General features: G+C 40.9%; 1 protein-coding gene across 1 annotated transcript; it reads right to left on the bottom strand.

The window, feature by feature from the left end:
• Window positions 1-19034: 19034 nt before the first annotated feature.
• LOC131030384 (pentatricopeptide repeat-containing protein At1g09900-like) lies at window positions 19035-20100 on the bottom strand. Its single transcript, XM_057961180.2, has 2 exons — window positions 19926-20100; window positions 19035-19447 (listed from the first exon to the last, which is right to left on the bottom strand). Exons 1-2 carry the CDS (start codon window positions 20098-20100, stop codon window positions 19035-19037), a joined length of 588 nt encoding a protein of 195 aa, XP_057817163.2.
• Between the last annotated feature and the right edge of the window lie 314 nt (window positions 20101-20414).

Below are 20414 nucleotides of genomic sequence, written 5' to 3'. Positions count from 1 at the left end.
TAGGTCAAAATAATTTGGCGGATGACACCAACTCTTGGTGTTTCCCATGCAACAATGCTCATACTCTGAGGAATTACCCAAGGGGAAATTTGCAACAGAAGGTCGCAGAACAAAGAAACTCAGGCATGATGCCAGATGAATCTGCGTACATATCTCCGGGTATGGATAATGTGGCTTTTGTCGCTGAGATGCAAGGAATGTCACTACAACAAGAAGTGGAGATCTCCCCTGATCATGAGCTTTTTTCATGGATGGAGGATGAGGACACAATGCTGACCAATGATGCAGGTGCTCCAAAAGATGGAACCCCTATTGTGCATTCGGATTACAATCTTCGCTCTAAAAGGCGTTTGACCGGGGAGGATGCCAGCAATATGAGATTAGTGCCCGTAAACCGGCCCCCGGAGCCACCAGTCATCAGTTCCGCCTATCCCAGGAAAGAGATCATCCCTTATAAACTGAAAGAGCCAAAGGTCCTCACGCCTTCGACGCTAGATGTAGTGGAAGAGTTGAAGAAAGCTCCAACTCATGTCTCTCTATGGGACCTCCTCAGTATCCCAGAGCAGAAGAACAGGCTAAGAGAGGCATTGTCTCATGATCAAAAGGACGCAGGTGCGGTAGCTCTGCCACCCGTTCAGACTAATGGAGTGAGGCGCTACCCAGCACAAAACGCGCTCTCCTGCCATATTGACAAATGAGAGCTTGCCCTCTTCTGCCCAAGGAGAAGGTAAGCGTAAACCGAATCCTTTTTACCTTACCCTTATATTGGAGATAAAATTTTGCATAACTCCATGATGGATTCTGGGGCTAGTACCACAGTCATGCCTAAGAAAATTGCCGAAGTATTAAACATTAAGTATGACCCTTTAAGTAAAGGAGTAATGCAGCTCGATGGTAATAGGGTTCAGATAGTAGGTCTCATCAAAAGCCCGCCCTTGACATTATTTGCATGTCCAAGTATAAAAATATCTCAGGAAGTAGTGGTCATCTATATTCCTCCCGTCTTTGGGCTCTATCTGTCTCAAGACTTTACTGCTAAAATAGGAGGCTATATGTCCCTAGATTGGTCCCACCTTATCCTCCGTACCCAACATGGCACTAAGATGAAGATCCTTTCAGAACCCCTTCACGCTGATCACATAGTTGACCAGGCCTTGATTAATTTCGAGCCTACCCACACCTCTATATCGAATGATGAACGAAAGGTGGTAGATCTTTTAGAAGATGAAGAAGTAACAGGGGAAATTTCGCCCGAATAAGAAGCTTTCCTAAATGAGTTCATAGATTCAGACCCCTTCTCTAATTGCCATGCTACTGAGCTAGGTACCTATTGCATTTTTGAAGAAGATTAGAAGATCCCAAAACTCACCAGGGATCCGTTCTTCAAAGATCAGTTGTCTTCGGCTCTATGGACCTTACACTTCGATGGTGCCAAATGCAAAATGGGCTCTGGAGCTAGAGTTTGTCTCACCTCCCTGCGGGCGATCAAATCCGAAAGTCTTTTCGGTTGCAGTTTGCATGTTTGAATAATGAAGCAGAGTATGAAGGGCTAATTCAAGGTTTCAACATGGCAGAAAAGATGGGCATTAAAAAATTGAAGGTCCATGGCGATTCCAAGCTAGTAGTGCACCAAGTTCGAGGGATATCTAGTGCCAAGCATGTTCGCATGAGGTCTTACCATTCTGGAGTCTGGGATCTAATAGAAAGTTTTGATGCTTTCAATATCATAAGCATTCCTCAGAAACTAAATACCTCAGCGGACCACATGGCTACCATAGGAGCTCATTTTGATCTTGTTGTAGACTTCCTAACCAGCTCCCCAACAGTCAGTGTAGTGGTTCACCTGGCTATCCCTGAAAATTATACATATTGGCAGGTGTTTGAAAGTGATGAGCAGATCACTTTGTTTATCCAAATCTCGGGAGAGTTTGCAAACTAGCTACAACCTAAGATCAAAGAAGCTTATGGGAACCAACCAGGTTATTCAGTTAAAATCCAACAAGCTCCCTAATGGTGTGATTACCTTAGAAAATTTGTTTGACCATAAGGATGCTAAAAAGGATAAGCGGAAGCTCACAACAAATATTGGAGATTATGCTGAGATGTCAGTCGGAAGAAGAAGAATCCTCAAGGTGGGAAAAGGTGTTTCCTTCGAGGACAGAAAGAAGTTTGCTCGATACTATGATGAATATGAAGGTGTCATGGCTTGGTCTTATGACAATTTAAAGGGGTACGATCCTAACATCATCCAGCACACCATTGAACTTGCAAATGGAGCTAAGTCGATCTGGCAGAAGTAAAGACCAGCCAACCCCAAGATCGAATCCCTCATGGCTCAAGAGTTGAAGAAGCTGATCGAATCAAAAATTATTTACCCCATAAAGCACAATACATGGGTGTCCAATTTGGTCCCTGTTAGGAAGAAGAATGGAGATATCCAACTTTGTGTGGATTTTCAAAACTTGAATCGAGCATCTCTCAAGGATCATTATCCCTTGTCGTCGATGGAACAATTATTGAGCACCGTAGCTAGATCAGAAATGTTCTCAATGCTTGACGATTTCTCAGGATATAACCAGGTAAGTGTGAAAGCGAAGGACCAGCACAAGACAACTTTCACTACTAAGTGGGGAACATTTGCATACCAGAAGATGCCTTTCGGTTTGTCAAATGCTGGGGCCACTTTCCAAAGGGCCATGGATTTAGCTTTCAAAGAGCTAATTAACAAGATTATCCTAATATATTTAGATGACCTGACTATGTTTTCTAAACACCGGGAGGATCATTTTGATCACCTCGAGTTAGTCCTGCAAAAATGTCTTGAATTTGGGATCTCCTTGAACCCAAAGAAATGTATCTTCGGGGTTCCTCAGGGGAAACTACTTGGGAATATAGTTTCAAAGGAAGGTGTCTCTATTGATCCAGACCGGGTCAAGGCCATTAAGGATCTCCCCCTTCCAATTAACAAAAAGGGAGTCCAATCCTTTCTAGGAAAGGTCAATTTTGTTAGTCACTTCATCTCTGCCTTTGCTGGAATAATAAGACCCATCACTCTCATGCTAAAAAAAGATATACATTTCAGATGGACTGCTAAAGCTAAAAAGGCTTTTGACCAAATTAAACATGCCATCTGTTCAGCCCCAATATTAGCTAATCCAAACATGTCCAAGGATTTCATAATGTGTGTCTATTCCAGTCAGCATAGCATCGTTGTGGTATTAACTCAAAAGGACACACAAAAGGGAGGAGAGCACCCCATAGCTTTCCATTCAAAAACTCTTAAAGATTATGAGCTCTGCTACAACTTTGTGGAGAAACAAGCCTTAGCCACCGTAAAAGGACTAAAGAAATTCAGGCATTTCATTTCCTGTAATAAGATCACGGTGTATGTAGCTCATCCCGCAGTAAGGGAGTACATTGTGGAGGGTGACATCACTTAAAAAAGAGAAAATTGGATCACTAAGATTCTAGAATATGATGTCGATATCAAGCCTACAAAGCTGGTCCGCAGAAGAGGCCTATGCGAGTATATAGTGCAGGACAGTGAACCTCGGGGAGATAGAGCTACCGCAGAGGAAGCGGTTATGTTTATGCCTGAGGTCCCCAGTGATAGTTGGATTGACAAAAGGAAACATTTCATGAAGACTGGGATTTTTCTTGTAAATCTCCCCTCGGCTAAGAGGAGGTTCTACCGACTCCAAAATAGTGGTTTCCACTTAATAGATGGAATTCTTTTCAAAAGGAATTTCGATGGAGTTCTACTCTATTGTGTGGACCAGAGCCAGGTTGGTAAAATCCTACATGAGTTTCACTACGGCTCCTCAGGAGGCCACTTCTCCACGCCCACGACCGCTATAAAAATTACCCGAGCTGGATATTTTTGGCCATCCATGTTCAAAGATGCACACATTCTGGTAAGAGGATGTAAAGAGTGTCAATATTATATGGGAAGAGGTAAGAAAACGGCCATGCCACTTAGGCCTGTGTCAGTGGAAGAGCCTTTCGCTCAATGGGGCCTTGATTTTGTCAGGATGATCAACCCTCCAAGTTCAATTGGACACAAATGGATCCTGATTGCCACTGATTATTTCACCTGATGGTCTGAAGTCATCCCTCTGCGGAATTCATCTGAAAGAAAAGTGTTGGCTTCCTAGAAGATCTAACTTTTCGGTACGGTCCCCCAAAAACCGTTATATCAGATAATGCGCGCGCATTCACAGGCTTGTGAATCACATAGTTTTCTCTCAATGGAGGTATTTATCTCAAGACCTCTTCCAATTACTACCCTCAAGGGAATGGTCTTGCCGAATCTACTAATAAGAACCTGATCCAACTTATCAAAAGGATAGGTTCTGAATATAAGAGGGAGTGGCACCACCACCTAAGAAATGCACTATGGGCAGACCGCATAACGCCCAAACAGATTCTAAAAAACTCCTCGTACAAGCTGGTATATGGGAAATATGCACTTTTACCCTTGTCACTAGAAATCTCGGCGTTGCAATTGCTAAAATCCATGGATATCACCGAAAATGGTCCAATGGCCGTAAGGTTGGCGGAGATTATGGAGCTAGAGGAAGTGAGAGAAGCAGCTTTCACAGCTCTCCAAGACAAACAGGAAGTTGTTAAAAGGTGGTTTGACAGTAAAAAGAGTTCTGATGTGATTTTCTTCCTCGGAGACCTTGTTTTGAAGTACAACAAGAGAATGGCGAAACCTGGTCAGCACGCCAAGTTCGACTGCCTATGGGAGGGTCCTTTCCACATCATAGGTCACAAAGGTTTCAATGCTTTCGAGTTAGAAGATATGAATGGAGATCCCCTCTCTATCCCGGTTAATGGTTTCCACCTCAAACCTTTTCATTAAGGGTCCCCTTCCCTTTTCAAGTAAATAATGTATATTGTGTGCATGATGTATATAGTGCTTATTTATTTTAATTATTTCCAGCTAGGCAAGCATGAAAAGGAGAAGTGAACAAAAGAGAGAGGTCAGATGGAAGAGAAAAGTAAAATCGTTTATATTAAGAGTTTTTAATATTCTTGTTACAAAATATGTGGGCCCTTGGCCTCTCTTTTTGTTTACATCTAGCAATTCAAGCACAGGTCATTTTTTTTGCCACTCCTTTTAGTGGCTCTCTTCGGTGTCTCCCTCATCGATGTCGGAGTCTTCTTCTTCCCCTAGCCATTCTGAATCAGAAGAGCTCTTAGGCTCCCCGGGCATGAAGATGACCACTTGTTCTGGCTGCTGATCCAGGGTTAAGATTCTCGAAAAAATGTAATCTTTGAACCCAGTGAACCAGTATGTGCCTTCCAAAATTGGGACTATCATATGAACACGCAGAAGGAATTCTGTAGCGAGCTCGGCACGGTACTGATGGGAAGATAGAGTCATGGTCTTCAAACCACCGATAAGTGGATGCCACACCACTTCTTCATTTTGTGTGATGAACCGCTCCAAGTCGAACGTCGTAGGGAGCCCTAGGAAGGGTACGTGGTATGCGACTACATCATCGAGCCCACCCAGGTAATCTGAGGGAAAAAGTGCCTGAGTCAGCTGCATCGTTAGCAACTTGGACTGGCCGCAATCCAACAAAGAGGCTACAAAGCACGAGCAAATGTCTGTATTTACCCTATATTGATCTAGGTTGCCAACGAAATCCTCTCCAAGTATCCATTTGATTGCGGCTATTATTAAGGGGTTCTTCCTATGCGTCATCCCTTGTAGCCTCCGGTCTGATATGTTTCCCAAGAAAGTGACCTGTGCCTTTTTGCTGACAAGCCGAACAAGAGTATCCATTTCTTCAAAAGCTCCATCGTTAGAGCTCGCATTGTGGTAAAAGAATATCTGAAAAGACATATTTATAGCAAAAATCCTGACATATAGATGACTGACAACCAAGGCTTATGCATTCCTGATTCTAATGTCTTTGTCAAGTCTCCATTAATTCACGTCATGCGAATAGGATTACTTTAAAAATACCGGTGTCTTGTCAGTCACCTCGAGGAGAGAAATGGATGGAAGCAAGGAGCCATACGTACATTCAGTTACGTTGCACTTTAAATGTTAAGCTCCGCCAACTTGTTTCGACCCGCGCAGCCATTATTTCTGACTGATCCCCTCGATCAAATAAAGTTGCCTGAGAAACGTTTCCCGAGAAATGTCAAGGTAACCAAAGTGTTTTCTAGGAAAGCGGGAATGACGGCGCCCTTCATTCGTGGGGATTGATCGCAACAACAATTTGAGTTGGCACGCGTGTAAACAAATCCTTTCTTTTAAGCACTAGGTTTTTGCGAAAATCAAGGCATGTTATGCCTTTAAATCTCAAAAGTTCTCTCTGTCATCAGCCTGTTTTTTCTGTCTTTGAAGAATGAAGCAAGAGGAAGACGAGCAGGGTTCCATCTCCCATCTTTATTTTTCCAGCGAAAGGAAAAGGAGGATTGTCTGCATATATGGATTCTGAGGCTGCGTCCGCAAGTGTTGTTCCCAAAGGTTTCTGGGTTAATATTTTTGAAGAGTTATCTTATTCCTCCCATGCTATCCCTCCAAGGAAGAAGTACCCAAAGACGAAGGCCAAGGCTAAAACGACAACCTGGAACGCATCTGTTGTTCTGGATTCTTTAGAAAATATCCACGAGCCCGAGGTCCAAAGGCAGACAAAAAACCTTAGAGAGACTGCTTGCTCGAGGATGCTACATCACATAAATGATCCTCATTCTGTAGCAGTGCGTTTCTGGAAAAGTGGCACTCCTCAATCTTTGGTTCCCACAGTTCCATACAACCCTGAGCTCGTGCTTCATGCTCTGTTAGCAGCTCTCACTTGAAATTGACCATATCTCCAGAAGCTATTAGGGAAATGCTATGCTTCCCAATCTTTAAAAATACAGAGGTCTTTTCAGAAAAATCCATGGAGGAGTTTTGGAGTACCAAGAGAGACGCTTTGTCTTTTTGTCAAAGTGCCCTCAATCGGAGCCTGTCGGCTGGACTTCCAAAGTTCCCTTTGTCCTACAGCAACCTAAAGCAAGATGACCTCAAGGATATCTCGTCTACCTTGGCATGGCTGTGTGGTCATGACAATGACCGAGATATCACAGTTTCCATGATGGGTTTTCTTTTCAAATGTAGGAAGCAAAGAGAGCCTTTCCACTTCGACTTCTCTGTGACTATCGCTAAGGCCATCGTTAAGCAGTTATCTGAGTTCCAACAGTTGTGGCACTTCAGATTTTCTTCAGTATTGGTACACCTGCTTTTGCATCAAAATGAAGCTTTCTTCGCATAATTCAGGCGCTTGGCTACTTATGATGAGTTGGGAAATGTAATGTCGGTGTCTTGCTGGACACCTCTGTTGCTGACCTCTTATGATACCTACCTATTTTCAGATTTGTTCATAGCTCTCGTGCTCAAAGACTTTGGAGTGATTCTCAACGAACCTTTAGCTCGTTTCTCCCAAATTTAGATGAACTGGATGTAGAATGAACGCCCTCCTTGCGACTAGTTCGTGGGCCCTGATTTTTCTTTCATCCGCGTGCATGGGTTCTTCGAGGAACCTTTCCGACTACCCACTTACGTAACTGATCAAACCCTGGCTTTGGAAATGGCAAGGCAGTTGGCAAGAATTGAGCAAGCAATTGGCGCTGGAAAGCATGATACCTCCATCACTAAAGATAACAAGGCCATTGGCCCAATTACTCTAGTAAGAAGAAAAGTAGCTGAGGAAACCCTGATGGCTTCTTAAGCAAAAGGAAAAATGTCGTGAGGCATGAACCTCGAAACTTATGGATTGAGCGCACAAATCCCCGAGTTGATGACCCTAGCAAATATGTGGGCCTTGATGATTTTCCTGTTATGGAATGCCCTTCATGGTTAAATTTTTATTCTCCAATACAAAGGTTTAACCCCGCGAAGCCTATTCCTCGAGCGTTGTTGGAAAACATGAAGAGTTTATCCTGGTCCAGAAAGAAAAGGGAAGATTTTTGGGTTTATCGTCAAGAGGTAAATCAGCTTAGAGCCAGCCTCGGGAATGTATCCCTGGATAAGCATTTTGAACAAGAATGGGGTAAGGTAAATAAATCTGACGATGAGACAGGTGACAATTCCTCATGCAGAGACTTGTCTCCCGAGGTAGCCGCCCAGCAAGAGTTTGGGATTATAAATATCGAAGGGAAGGAGCCAGAGCCACAAATTCTTCCTCCTTTAGATAGCGCAACTCACAGGCCTCGTTCGCAGGCTAGTAAGAGGCGGTCCGAGAAGCAATCCTTTGAGGGTCCTCCAAAGAAGAAGCCATATCCGAGCATGCTAGGAGGGATCCCACCTAATACATTGGCAGCAACATCTTTAGATCTTCAGCCACCGCATCCTTCTGCTGCTCAAGTACGTCCTCTTTTCCCTTTTTCTCAGGCTCTGGATGTTCTTTCGATTGCCCCCATGACTATGATGCAAACCTCAGTCCCTACCACTCTCATTTTAGCCCTGACAGTTATGCCAGTTAATCTCCAAGATGTGCTCATACAGGCTTTTGTCCTGTTCCCGGACGTGGCTCCCATATCCGCAGCTTTTCAATCTCCTGCATCAAAAGCAGTCCCTATATCGCGTAGGCTAGGTTTTGAAGAGTCATCTCCCCATGCTATGGGTGCAGCGTCTTCCATCCCTTTCCCATTAGTAGGTTCCCCTTTTGTCCCATTATTTTCCCGTTGGCTATAACCCATCCCATCCAACCTGCTTTCGCTGCCCCTTTTTCGCATTTCCCTTTTGCAGTCCTTCCCAGTGCAGTTTTTGCTAGTCAAGCCATCGATCATCCAGATGAGTTCTAGCAGCAGGTTGTTTATGATAGAACCGCCAGTTTGAGTAAGACCAGCAAGCGTAAGGAGAAGGAAGGTTCTTGTCATGCCCGACCTCATTTACAAACACATTTCAATGAGAAAAGGGATTGCCTCTACTCTACAAATCTAGTTCCCAAGGTTGACAAGTCGGAATCTCAGATGAGACCTGATGATTATGCGCTGCAGGCCATCAACGTTAGTCTCCAAAGCGCCACAACGTCTGACAAGGTCGGAATGATGGAGGAGACTTCCAAAGCGGTATCCACAGACTTTATTAAGAAAAGTCGTCGTTTGGAAAATCTCCAAGCAGAGAATGTTAGTCTTCGTGATTCCCTTACCCAGCAAAGGAAGGAAAATAAGGCTCGGGGCTTAGAGATCAATAGTCTGCAAGGTCTGCTAACTCAGGCTAATTCAGAGAAAGGGAAGTTACAGTCGGCTCTTAACAATGTAAGTTCTCAGCTAAAAGGTCAAGAAGCGACAAGAAATGTGGCTCTAAAGGAATTACAAGAGGACACAAAAATACAACGGTTAAAGGCTACCTCTAGGGACGTCACCCAGGTTTGGATGCAGTTGTGCGAAGAAATCCTTCTCAAAGAGGATTATGCCTGTCAACTAAGTGAAGCCCAAGTATCAGGGTCGGAGGTAAAGATGAATTTCGAGGCAGAGCTGAAAGAGAGAGAGACTAGCCTTAGACAATCCGGTGAGTGCATCTCAGATTTGGAGACTCTTCTACGACAAGAGCAGGATCGTAAATTGCAGTTGCAGCAGGCCGTCAGGATTGGGGAGGAAAAGATCCTGGCCTTGGAGAATCAAGTGGCCATTGAACAAAGAAAATGCAATCAACTCTAGCAAGAGATGATGGTGAAAGATAATGAAATATCTCAATTGCTGAGCTTTCCACCTCCGCAGCAGATTACTCTAGATTTCTCTATCATGCTGACAGAACTGTATGTTTCTCATTGGGAAAAGGTAAAATAGTATTGCCCATCCCTACAGCCAGTGTTAAGATTTCTTAGTGATGCACAATCCCTCTGTGCTGAAGCTAACGCCTTTATTAACAGTTATATGCTTGTCATCAGGCCTAAGTTCCCAATAGCCCAAAATATTATTCAGTTGCTATATTCTGCTCAAGATGAGGAACTTAGGGAGAAAGGGATTGTGGACCGCTGACAATTGATCAAAAAAATAATGTTTTCATAAACTAGCACAGGACAATCATGCAAGTTTCAACTGCCTTGGCACCTTTGCAATTTTTAGTTCCAGACATCAGACGGCGTTTAGAGAAGTTCATTTCTTTAGGCTTACCTTCTCCTTTCCCTAGATGATTTTGTGCTAGGGATTGACCAAGTATTGCAGCAGGTCAAAAATTTGCAACAGGATAGAGCTTTCCTGCTATAGCTGGGGAATCCCATTTCGGTGAATAAGGTGGAGTGTCTTTTGCATCCTCTAGCCCAACTCTCTGCTCTCTTGAAACAAGTCCAAGATGAGCCTATACCTCTGCCCTTTGATGAATTAATTTGCCTGGATCAATATTTTCAAGATTTAGAGGTGCAAGCTATGCTCTCTGAGGACGAATGGTTGCCTTTGCAACAAGCTTTCGATCTGTTCTGCCTGAGTTTTGGTCTATGAAACCAGTAATTTTGGGTTCTCCTATTCCGCAGGCAGAATTTCCCCTATTAGTCGCCAGGAAATGTTCACTTTATTTTTCCCCGGTCTAAGTTTTCGGCGGGCCCGGTTGTTTTTGCTTTTATCCAGCAGCGTGGGGCACGAAGGACACTTGGCATCACGACGTTGCTCCCTCGGTTCATTTTTGGCATCCATTTTTTAAAGCAGCGCAATGGTGACAAATGACAATGCATGCTGATTGTTTTTGGCGGGCCCACCCATTAGCGCAGTATGCGAGCGGTTTCTCACATTCGTGTCTTTTTTAGCAGCCCATCCACGGTTAGCCAAATCTTTTCAGTTCATGGTAGTATGCGGACTATTGCGGGCGAAAAATGGAATTTCAGGGGTCGTTTTGTTGTGTGTGACCTCCGTAGCGACATGACATGTTTTTTCTGTTCAAGAAGGTTATACGATTTTGGCGTTTTGGGGGAGTTGTTTTCAGGAGCAGGAGCTCTTTAAATGTTGTTTTTTGCCTTTTGCAAAGGGGTTCAGAACTTTGAAAAGAAAGACAAATAAGTTTGCTAAGTAGGAGTCTTTATTTCCAGCCTTTTAAAACTATTGTGGTTCTACTTGAGGAAGGTTATTCAAATTGTGCCTACGGCCTTTATGATGCCTCTTTCAGTATGCTTTTGATGGTATTTTATGTGCTGTTGTGTTAAAACTCTAATAACTTTGGAAATATATCCATCTAAGATTTTGCCGATTGAACTATGTCTCGTACTTATTATCTAGTAAATGCATGATGAATATTTCCTAATGTTGCAGATAAATTTGATTGTAACTTTTGATTATGTTCTTGATCCGGACTTGTAGATTGTTGAATGAGCTTATAGAAGTTATATGTTTTTTGATTTTTGTATGTTCATTGTCTTTTAATGATCTGGCGTATTGCCTCAGTAGTTTAGTGTTACTACTTTAAGGGTGTTTTCTTTCTTTCCCTTTTCTCAAAACCCAAGGAAGAGTCGGCTTCTCAATCCCGGAGGTCATTCAGTGTAACCTACGCAAATCGGTCCCTAGCACTGAATTTCCTATAAGGTTGTTTGTTTCCAAAGTAAAATTTAGAGTCAACAGGTCCCATATCTGGAATCATGCCTTTAAGTGCAGAGATAGCATTGCCAAAGGGGTTATTTGGAAAGTAGGCAATGGTAGGAAAGTTAAATTCTGGAAGACCCCTAGCTTTTTGATAAAACCTTTGACTGATATCCCAGAATGGGCCCCTTATGCCTCCTCCTATATTAGAACATTTGGTCCTTTAGTTGAAGGGTATTGGATAGGTAATAAATGGCAAAACATTGAAAGTATACACCCAAGCCTTATTAAGCTTACAAACCATTTGTCTTTGGCCTGGTTGAATAAAGAGGAAGACTCCCTCATTTGGAAATATGAACCCAAAGGTACTATTACTATCTCTTCAATGTATGGTGTTCTCTCCCCCGCCCCTTCTGAAAATCCTTTCTAGTCTAAAGCTTGAATAAAAGGTATGACCCCCAAAATCAACTTTTTCTATTGGACTATTCTTCAAAATAAAATCTTGATCTTAGATAACCTCAAGGGTAGAGGATTTGCCTTTCCTAATAGATGTGCTCTGTGTCTTAAGGAGGAAGAGTCTGTGGACCATCTGGCCATCCACTATTCCTATTCTGCTTCAATCTGGGAAAGATTTCTTAAGTGTTTTTGCATTGATTGGGTATTTCCTAACACTATCAGTGAGTTGTTCTACTCCTGGAATTACCATTGGTATAACTCATTTTTGAGATCTCTGTGGTAGCTATCACTCCCTCACATTGTGTGGGGATTATGGAAAGAAAGAAACAATCTTATTTTTAGGGACACTTCTCTTACTCAGGATATTGTGTTCCAGAAAATACAATGGGCGATTGTGGAGAACATTGGGATCATTGGGGGTCCCTGCTTTTCGACCAACTCATTGGAATCTCACATTTTAAGTTCCTGGAGTTTGAATAATGCTACCAATTCTGACCCCAAGAAAAATAAAAGATTAGAAGCAAGATGGCAAACTCCCCCTCATGGTTGGTCCAAAGTCAATTTTGATGGTGCTGCAAAAGGTAATCCGGGCCCTGCAGGATGTGGAGCTATTCTTAGAGATGCTAAAGGTATATGTAAGGAAATGATTGTTGTTCCAATAGGAAGCCAAACAAATCACAAGGCAGAAGCAATGACAACACTCCAAGGTATTCTCCTCGCAAAAAGATGGAATTGCCCTTACATATGGATTGAAGGGGACTCTAACAACATCATCAAATGCCTCAAGGGGACCTCTAAGCTCTCATGGTCTATCAATAACATTATAAAGGCCGCTAGATACCTCATTAACACTTTTGAGAAAAGTTACATATCTCATATCTACCGTGAAGCTAATGGTTCTGTTGACTGGGCAGCCAATGTGACAATCAATCAAGATGAAATGATTACTTGGAAGGAAGAACAAGGCCTCCTAGAGGATGTCAGATTAATCATTTTTAAGGACCGATATAATAGTACCCCAAGATCATAAATGGACAAAATAATAATGAAACGGATTAAAAAGAGTGCTTCGAACAATTATAATAATGTCAGCACCATTTATTATAACACTCAATCAATCACTTCCCTCACTTTCTGGGTAAATTTGGTAGCTCCGAGAAACTCTCTGTCTAAAGCTCTCTGCAAGTTTCGACATTCAACTCTGAATAGCGAAAATATGGGAGAAAATAGACGCCGCTACGAACCTAGCAATTGTAAGGAGTGGAAGCAAAAGGAGGCGGTCTGGAACATTCTACAGAAGGGCGGGTTTTCAAAATTTATGGAGAGGCTCCATGGACGGGACGCCACAGTCACTAATTTATTTTGTAAAAACTGAAGAAAGGGCACTTTGAAGATGGGAGACTAGTCTGTCGTCATAGATGAAGACCTCATTGCTTAGGCCACGGGTCTCCGAAGGGAAGGAAGCAACTACTACAGAGACATAAAAGTGAGCAAGGAGGCCATTGAAAGATATTTTGAAACTAAAAAGGAGAAAAAATGCCTGGTGAAGCTAAGTAAAACTTACTATCCTCCTAGGGCTTTTGTTAAGCCACGGAGGGAGGTCCTTTTTGTTATAATGCGCTATATTAATTTGGATGGTAGATTCACTAAAGTGTGTGGCTACCATTTTGTTTTGCTGAATCATTTTAGGCATAACGAGAAAGTTAACATTCCATATTTTTTGTTATGTTCTATGAATGCCACCATTAAGGCCCATAAAGAGAACCCTAAGGGTGACACTGTCATGCATCAAGGCTTAATGGTTCTAATTTATGACCACCTCAAGGCTAACCAAATATCCCGTCCTCAGCCCTCTATTTTTGAGTCTGAGGAGGAAGGATCAAACTCTGTTTTTTCTTTGGATGAGGGTTCTGACAGTGATTCAACGAGCAAGTCTGAGGAGAGTATGGATGACTCAGAAGCTGAAGTAGGTAAAAAGAGGAAAAATTTGAAAACCAGACCTTCCTCCTCGAAGGGCAAGAAATCTAAAGGCAAAATTCTCCAGGTTAGCTCCTCCTCCTTGGAGGACGTCTCTTAAGATTCTGAGAAGGAGAAACCCTAGGGTTCACTGAAAAAGAAAACTAAAGTCCACATTTAGACCAAAAACAAACAAAAGAGAAAGAAAGAGAATGTGAAGGAGCTGGATGAACAAAAGCAAAAAAAGATTTCGGAAGCTGACCAGAACTTGGAGGAGGTGACCGCTGGGGAAGTACATAGGGCTGAAGATAAAGTCACTGTTGGTGACACCCCAAATAAGGAACAAGACAACTCCGGTAAGATAGATCCCTCCTCAAACCCTCCCCTTGAGGTTATGAAAGGTTTTATGGACACCATGGAATGGTTAATCACCAGTTACAAGAAAGTTGTGGAGGACAACAAGAAGCTCAGTCACAGAATCTAGAATCTAGAAACTATCAGTGCTGGCAAAGGGAAGACTATGGCAGATTATATGGAGGATTTGACCAAAACTATTGCTAAAGCTTAAAATATAAGAGACTCCTTCAACCCCAGATTTGAGCAAATCGAGAAAGACCTGATTGAGAGGAAAGCAAATGCTAATGCTATGGATCAAACAATGGTGGAAACTATCAGTAAAGTCAGCAAAATTGAGGAATGTCTCAAAAGTATCGCAGAGCAAAGCTTAAACATTTTGAAGGTCTCTATTGGCAATACCAAAACCCTCATCAGCAAATTGGATGAGAAGGACACCCTGGAAATTGACCCTGACACTAAAGGCACAAGAGATGTTCAAGGACCCAGAACAAGAACCAGAGGTTAAAAGAAGGAGAAGAAGTCAAATAAGGACCTAGATGAACTCAAAGTTGTTGTGGCCAACTACGACCAGCTCGTGATTAAGGCGGAGGACCTCCTGAAGACTCTATAACTGTGCAGTGTTTCCTGGTTTCTGTTGTTTTGTTGTTTCTATCTTTTGTTGTCCTTTCTATTTACTAGCTTTATTGTCAGTTGTTTTGTAATCCGTTTTTATATGGTTTGGATACTCTATGATGATCTTTTTTAATCTCCTTTGTTAAAGGTTTCAGGTCTTGAAAACCTATTTTTCTTATTAATCAGAACATTATGTGCTCCCTCTTTATTGACATCCATGGAGGAAAGTTATTGTTGATAACAAAAACAGGCCACACCGAGTAAACGGATCTCAGCTCTCCAAATGGATTGACACCGTCCGCTACCAATGAAAGCCTGAGATTACGAGGTTCTTCTTTAAAGTGTGGCCACTTTTCCTCTATGTTCATAAATGTTGAACCATCCGCAGGCATTTGAATAATGTCATCTCGATTTCTATTGCATGCATGGTAATCCATAAATTGTGCCAAGCTAGTGCACTTGAATAATCGTTGCATACGTGGAATAATGGGAATATAACAAAGAACCTTGCGAGGCACCTTTTTTGTTATTTGATCTGTTCGATATCTACTGATATGACATTCAGGGCATTCGGTTCGAAATCCATGTTGTTTTTGATATATAATATCATCATTGGTACAAGCATGTATTGCTTGATACTCCATTCCAATATCTTTCATAATGACAGATAATTCTTGGTATGAGCGAGGTAGAATATTTGATGGTGGTAACAAAAACTCACCTATCAATCTACAACAAAAAAATATAATTTGTTAATATAAAGAATATTAATGGTACATGATTCACCATTTATTAACTATAATGACATATATGACATACCTTAACATACGTGATATTTTTATGTTGGATAAACCATTCATAACCTTCAAGTTCACCAACAACAATACAGCGGAGAGAAGAGTTGTTTGGGAGCCTTCATAAAGGGTCTCATATGCCTTCTCAAGTAGAGGTAAATCATGAACAACATCAAGGTCGTCTTGATCGTCATGATCAGCTGCACCAATACTAAATGGGTGCAAGTGAATGATATTACATATACTTTTGGGATGAACACCATTGAGGGTCATAGACCCAAGTTAGTCTAAAAGGAAAGTAACTATCCATTCCCATGCTCATGCATACTTACATGACTAATGTTGCCCTTGTGTATCCTAAACATTGGAGAGACCTTATTTGACTTGCCTAATCAATGTGGTTGTTGTCCTAATATGAAATACTGAGTTCTACCCTTGCCTCTGCATCAAAATTTTCACATCATGTTTCTTCACCAAAACACATTATTCCTAATCTTCCTCAATACCCTCAATGGAGGGGCATGTATAATGGTTTCAACATACAAAGTCAATGATCATACACTCCATTCTTCTAGACACCCTTGGATACATTACTTGGCTTCTAGGCTTGGGAAAACTAATATGAATTGAGCCAACACAATGAGGATGGGGTCAAGTATCATGGCAACTGATCATAATTTGTGAAGACAGGGTTCACTCCTAAGTGTTGGCTCTCAACAATGCCACACTTCCAAAATTGTCAGTCTCAAGACTTCTCCTATTGGGTCAACAATCATTGATGGCCACAAGAACAAATCAATGTATGTAGGCTTCAAACTCCTTACTCTAGGCTTGGAGGACCCTACACAAGGTCTATGAATTTTACCATTATAATTATTTTTTAATGGATGAGGATCTATATTATCATTTTCCTCTAGTGGAAGGACCTTTGCAATGGCATGTGAACCTATATCGATGATTTGCTTTACTTCTCTCTACTCAAATGGATCTACAAGTAATGATGTAAAAATATGTGTCCAACTCTTGCGACTATGCTAAGCCAACCTTCTAGAGCAAGTTAGAATTATGCATGGGCTATTTTTAGTCCTGCACTACTTGCATGTGTCCTTTTGGGTCTTCTTATCAATATTCTTTTATGATTGTTTCTATGACAAGACATCCTTACTCTATGGCTTGACTACAAACCCATTGTTGTTGTCTCCCTTTGCCTTGGCACCCACAAAAGGGCCTTTCTTACCTTTGGGGTTGAGTTTATCTTCAACCAATATTTTGACATTTAAAAATGTCATTTTCATCTAGATGTACTGATGATGGATGCTAGACATTACAATTTGTAAAGAACCAATGCTTCTTAGAGTTCTTGATGCCAAGTTTTGAACACAATGTGTGTTAACTATTGACGTAGTCAAATACAAATTTTCTCTCACAATTGCCACAAAATTTACTTTTCTTCATTTGTATCTTTTGGAAAAATCTTCCTTGATGACCTCCATGAAACCACCCAAACTAAAATTCACCCCCATCACTAAATCAAGTGGAGTTCCTTCAACTCCTCCTTGGCTAGCAAGCTAGCAATCCAACATTGTTGAACTGGAATTCTAATTTAAGTAGGGTGGACATAATTTTCTCTAATCTAAGAAATTACAAAGAAATACATCTCCAATTTAGAAATATAATCATCAACAACATCTACATCAATTTTCCCGTCAAAATTAGGGATGTCACAACTTACCTAGGCTCTGAAGGGAGTCCAATTGCCAAATGACCTTTCCAATGGGGCCCACTACTTATTTTGGTTACTTCGGAGCATCAGCACAAATCGATTCATCATCCTTGATCTTTGTTTTCCTCAAGCCACCTAGATCAACAACTTGAAGGAATTCGAGGAGTTAGTAGCTAGTTCTTCAATATCATTGAATCTCGTCTTTAATTCAAATATCCAATATCTGACTGCATTTGATGGTACATGCAAGAGCAACTAGGTTGTGATAGCACTTATCTAAATTAGGCTAGTAATTTGGGGAACAATACACTAGTTGAGAAATTTATTGTACCAAAAGTAAAAATTGAACAAAACAAAACACAAAATTGATAATTACAATATAACTGAACAAAATGATCTTTATTTTAATCAAGTGTGTTTACAAAATGGGTAAACTTTGTAGTAGAGATGAATGCCTTCTATTATTGTTACATGATTCAAATTCAGCCACTATATAGCTTTCAAAAAAGGAAAACTTACTAAAAGTAGTATATTAGGGATCTTGGTGGAACCAAAGAATCATCACACCTAGTACTAACTAGTGTCCTTGGAAGTTGAAATGAGCATTCAAATAAGGACAAACCTAATGGAAAACTGAAAAATGTTTGTTGGAAAATTATTTATTTGGCACCCCTATTTGTCAAGGCCATAACTCCTATCTATAACTGCCATTAAGATGACTTGAGATGTTTTCTACATTGCAACACCATTTCCACTTTAAGCTATCTTGACACAAGATGGATCTATTGCTGTCTCATGCCATCTCCTAAAAGAAGGCCTCCCATCCCAACTGTCCTGGAAATGTGTCCCATCATCCCTTGCTGTGCCCATCCCAGAAACTCATGGAACATAGATAAAGAAAGATTTGTATGAATATGCTTTGTAAATTATCCCACTAGCTATATAGAATAAAAGTGTTTATCCCACATGCAGGGAAGTGGTGATTGTACAGGGTCATTATATATTATAGTGCTTAGGTGAAGGAGGACATATGAAAGAGTATTGTATTATGGGATCTTGATATGAAGATATAATCTGGAGTGGATTTTTATAGAAGAGGCATTGTACAGTGTTTCCCTACCTTAAGGGCTTACTCCATTTCTGAGTATGTTAGTTATTAGGGCATTTTGGCTCAAAACATCTTTTGTGTTATCTGATATCTATTGTATTCAGTATATTATTTTGCATATTTTGCCCCACAACAGTTATTATGTTTATTTTGAACAATGGCAAGTGTACATAAAACAGCAACATGTGGTTCAATGCCACTGCTGATAATCAAAACCTACATTTCGCTGATCTTGTTTATTCAACAATTCTGATATTTCATTTGCCCTTGACCATATATTAATTTATTTCATCTGAAGGTATACCATATGAAAGACAAATACTCATTGTTTGCAATGTACACACCACTTCGAGTTCCAATTCTCTATGGAACTCCACAAAACTCAGAAAAATAAGACTTTGATAGATTCTCATTCAACAAAATGGGCTGTATATAAGATCATTAGACTTCAGGAGGCAACATAAAAGTTATTGGAAAATGCGTTTTAACAGCAATAGATGTAAGTGATAATATCAGGAGATCAACCATCTTGTGTCAATTTAGCTACTAGCTCAAGAGCTTCATGTACTCTTCCCTCTTTGCAGAGACCATTGATTAGGATTTTATATGTAACAATGTCTGGAGAAATATCAACATGCTTCAGTTTACCTAATAATCTGAGAGCAATATCCAATCTATTCAACTTGCAAAGGCCATCAGTTAGGGTACTGTATATTAGAATATCTGGAGAGCAACCATCTTGTATAATTTTATTTGCTAATCCAAGAGCTTCATTTACTTCACCCACCGTCCAAAGACAATCAACTAAGGTAGTGTTCGTAACCGTGTCCCAAGAACAACCACTGTGTATTGTTTTAGCTGCTAATCCAAGAGATTCATGTACTCTACCCTCCTTGCAGAGACCATTAATCAGGATACTGTATGCAATAATAGCTGGAGCAGTCAGCATCCCTCATTTTAGCTACCATACTGAGGGCTAAATCCACTGACCCTGGCTTGCAGAGACCATGTATTGGGATACTGTACGTAATAATATCAGGTATGTAACCATCTTGCATCATTTTATCTTCCAAGTCATTAGCTTAATCTACTTTACCTACCTTGCACAGACCAATGATTAGGGTATTGTATGTCGTAATATCTGGATAAAAACCACCTTGTATCATTTTTGCTAATAATCCAAATGCTTCATGTACCCCATTATCCTTGCAGAGATGCTGAGTAGTATATTATATGTAATAATATCTGGACCAGAGTGAGCATGCCTCATTTGAGCTACCAATTTGAGAGCTGAATCAGCTCTGCTTACCTTGGCAAGTCCATTTATTTGGGTACCGTATGTAATATAATTTGGATGACAACCATCTTGATTCATTTTATCACACTAAATCAAGAATTTTGTTTATTTTACCTGCCTCGCAGAGACCATCAATTAGGGTATCATAGGTAACATTATCTGGTGAACAACCATTTAGTATCATTTCATTTGCTAATGCAAGAGCTCCATTTACTTTACCTGCCTTGTACCGACCATCAATCAAAGTACTGTATGTAATAACATTAAGAGAACAACCATCTTGTACCATTTTTAGCTACCAATCCAAAAGCTTCATGTACACTACCCACCTTGCAGAGACCATTAACTGGGTATTGTATGTACTAATATTTGGAGAAAAGCCATAGTTTACAATTTTTGCTACAATCCAAGAGCTTCATCTACTTTACCCACCTTACATAGATGATCAATTAGGTAATTGTATGTAAATATATCTGGATAGCAATCACTTTGTATCATTTTCGCTACTAATCCAAGTGCTTCAAGTACCCTACTCTCCTGGAAGAAACTGCCTATTAAAGTATGGGACCCTGATTGATGGTTTTGCTGACTAAAATATTATAT

This window comes from Cryptomeria japonica, chromosome 7, assembly GCF_030272615.1.
Source record: "Cryptomeria japonica chromosome 7, Sugi_1.0, whole genome shotgun sequence".
Classification (NCBI taxonomy): domain Eukaryota; kingdom Viridiplantae; phylum Streptophyta; class Pinopsida; order Cupressales; family Cupressaceae; genus Cryptomeria; species Cryptomeria japonica.
The sequence above is the reverse complement of the archived record's forward strand: the minus strand, read 5'-3'. Positions and strand labels throughout refer to the sequence as shown.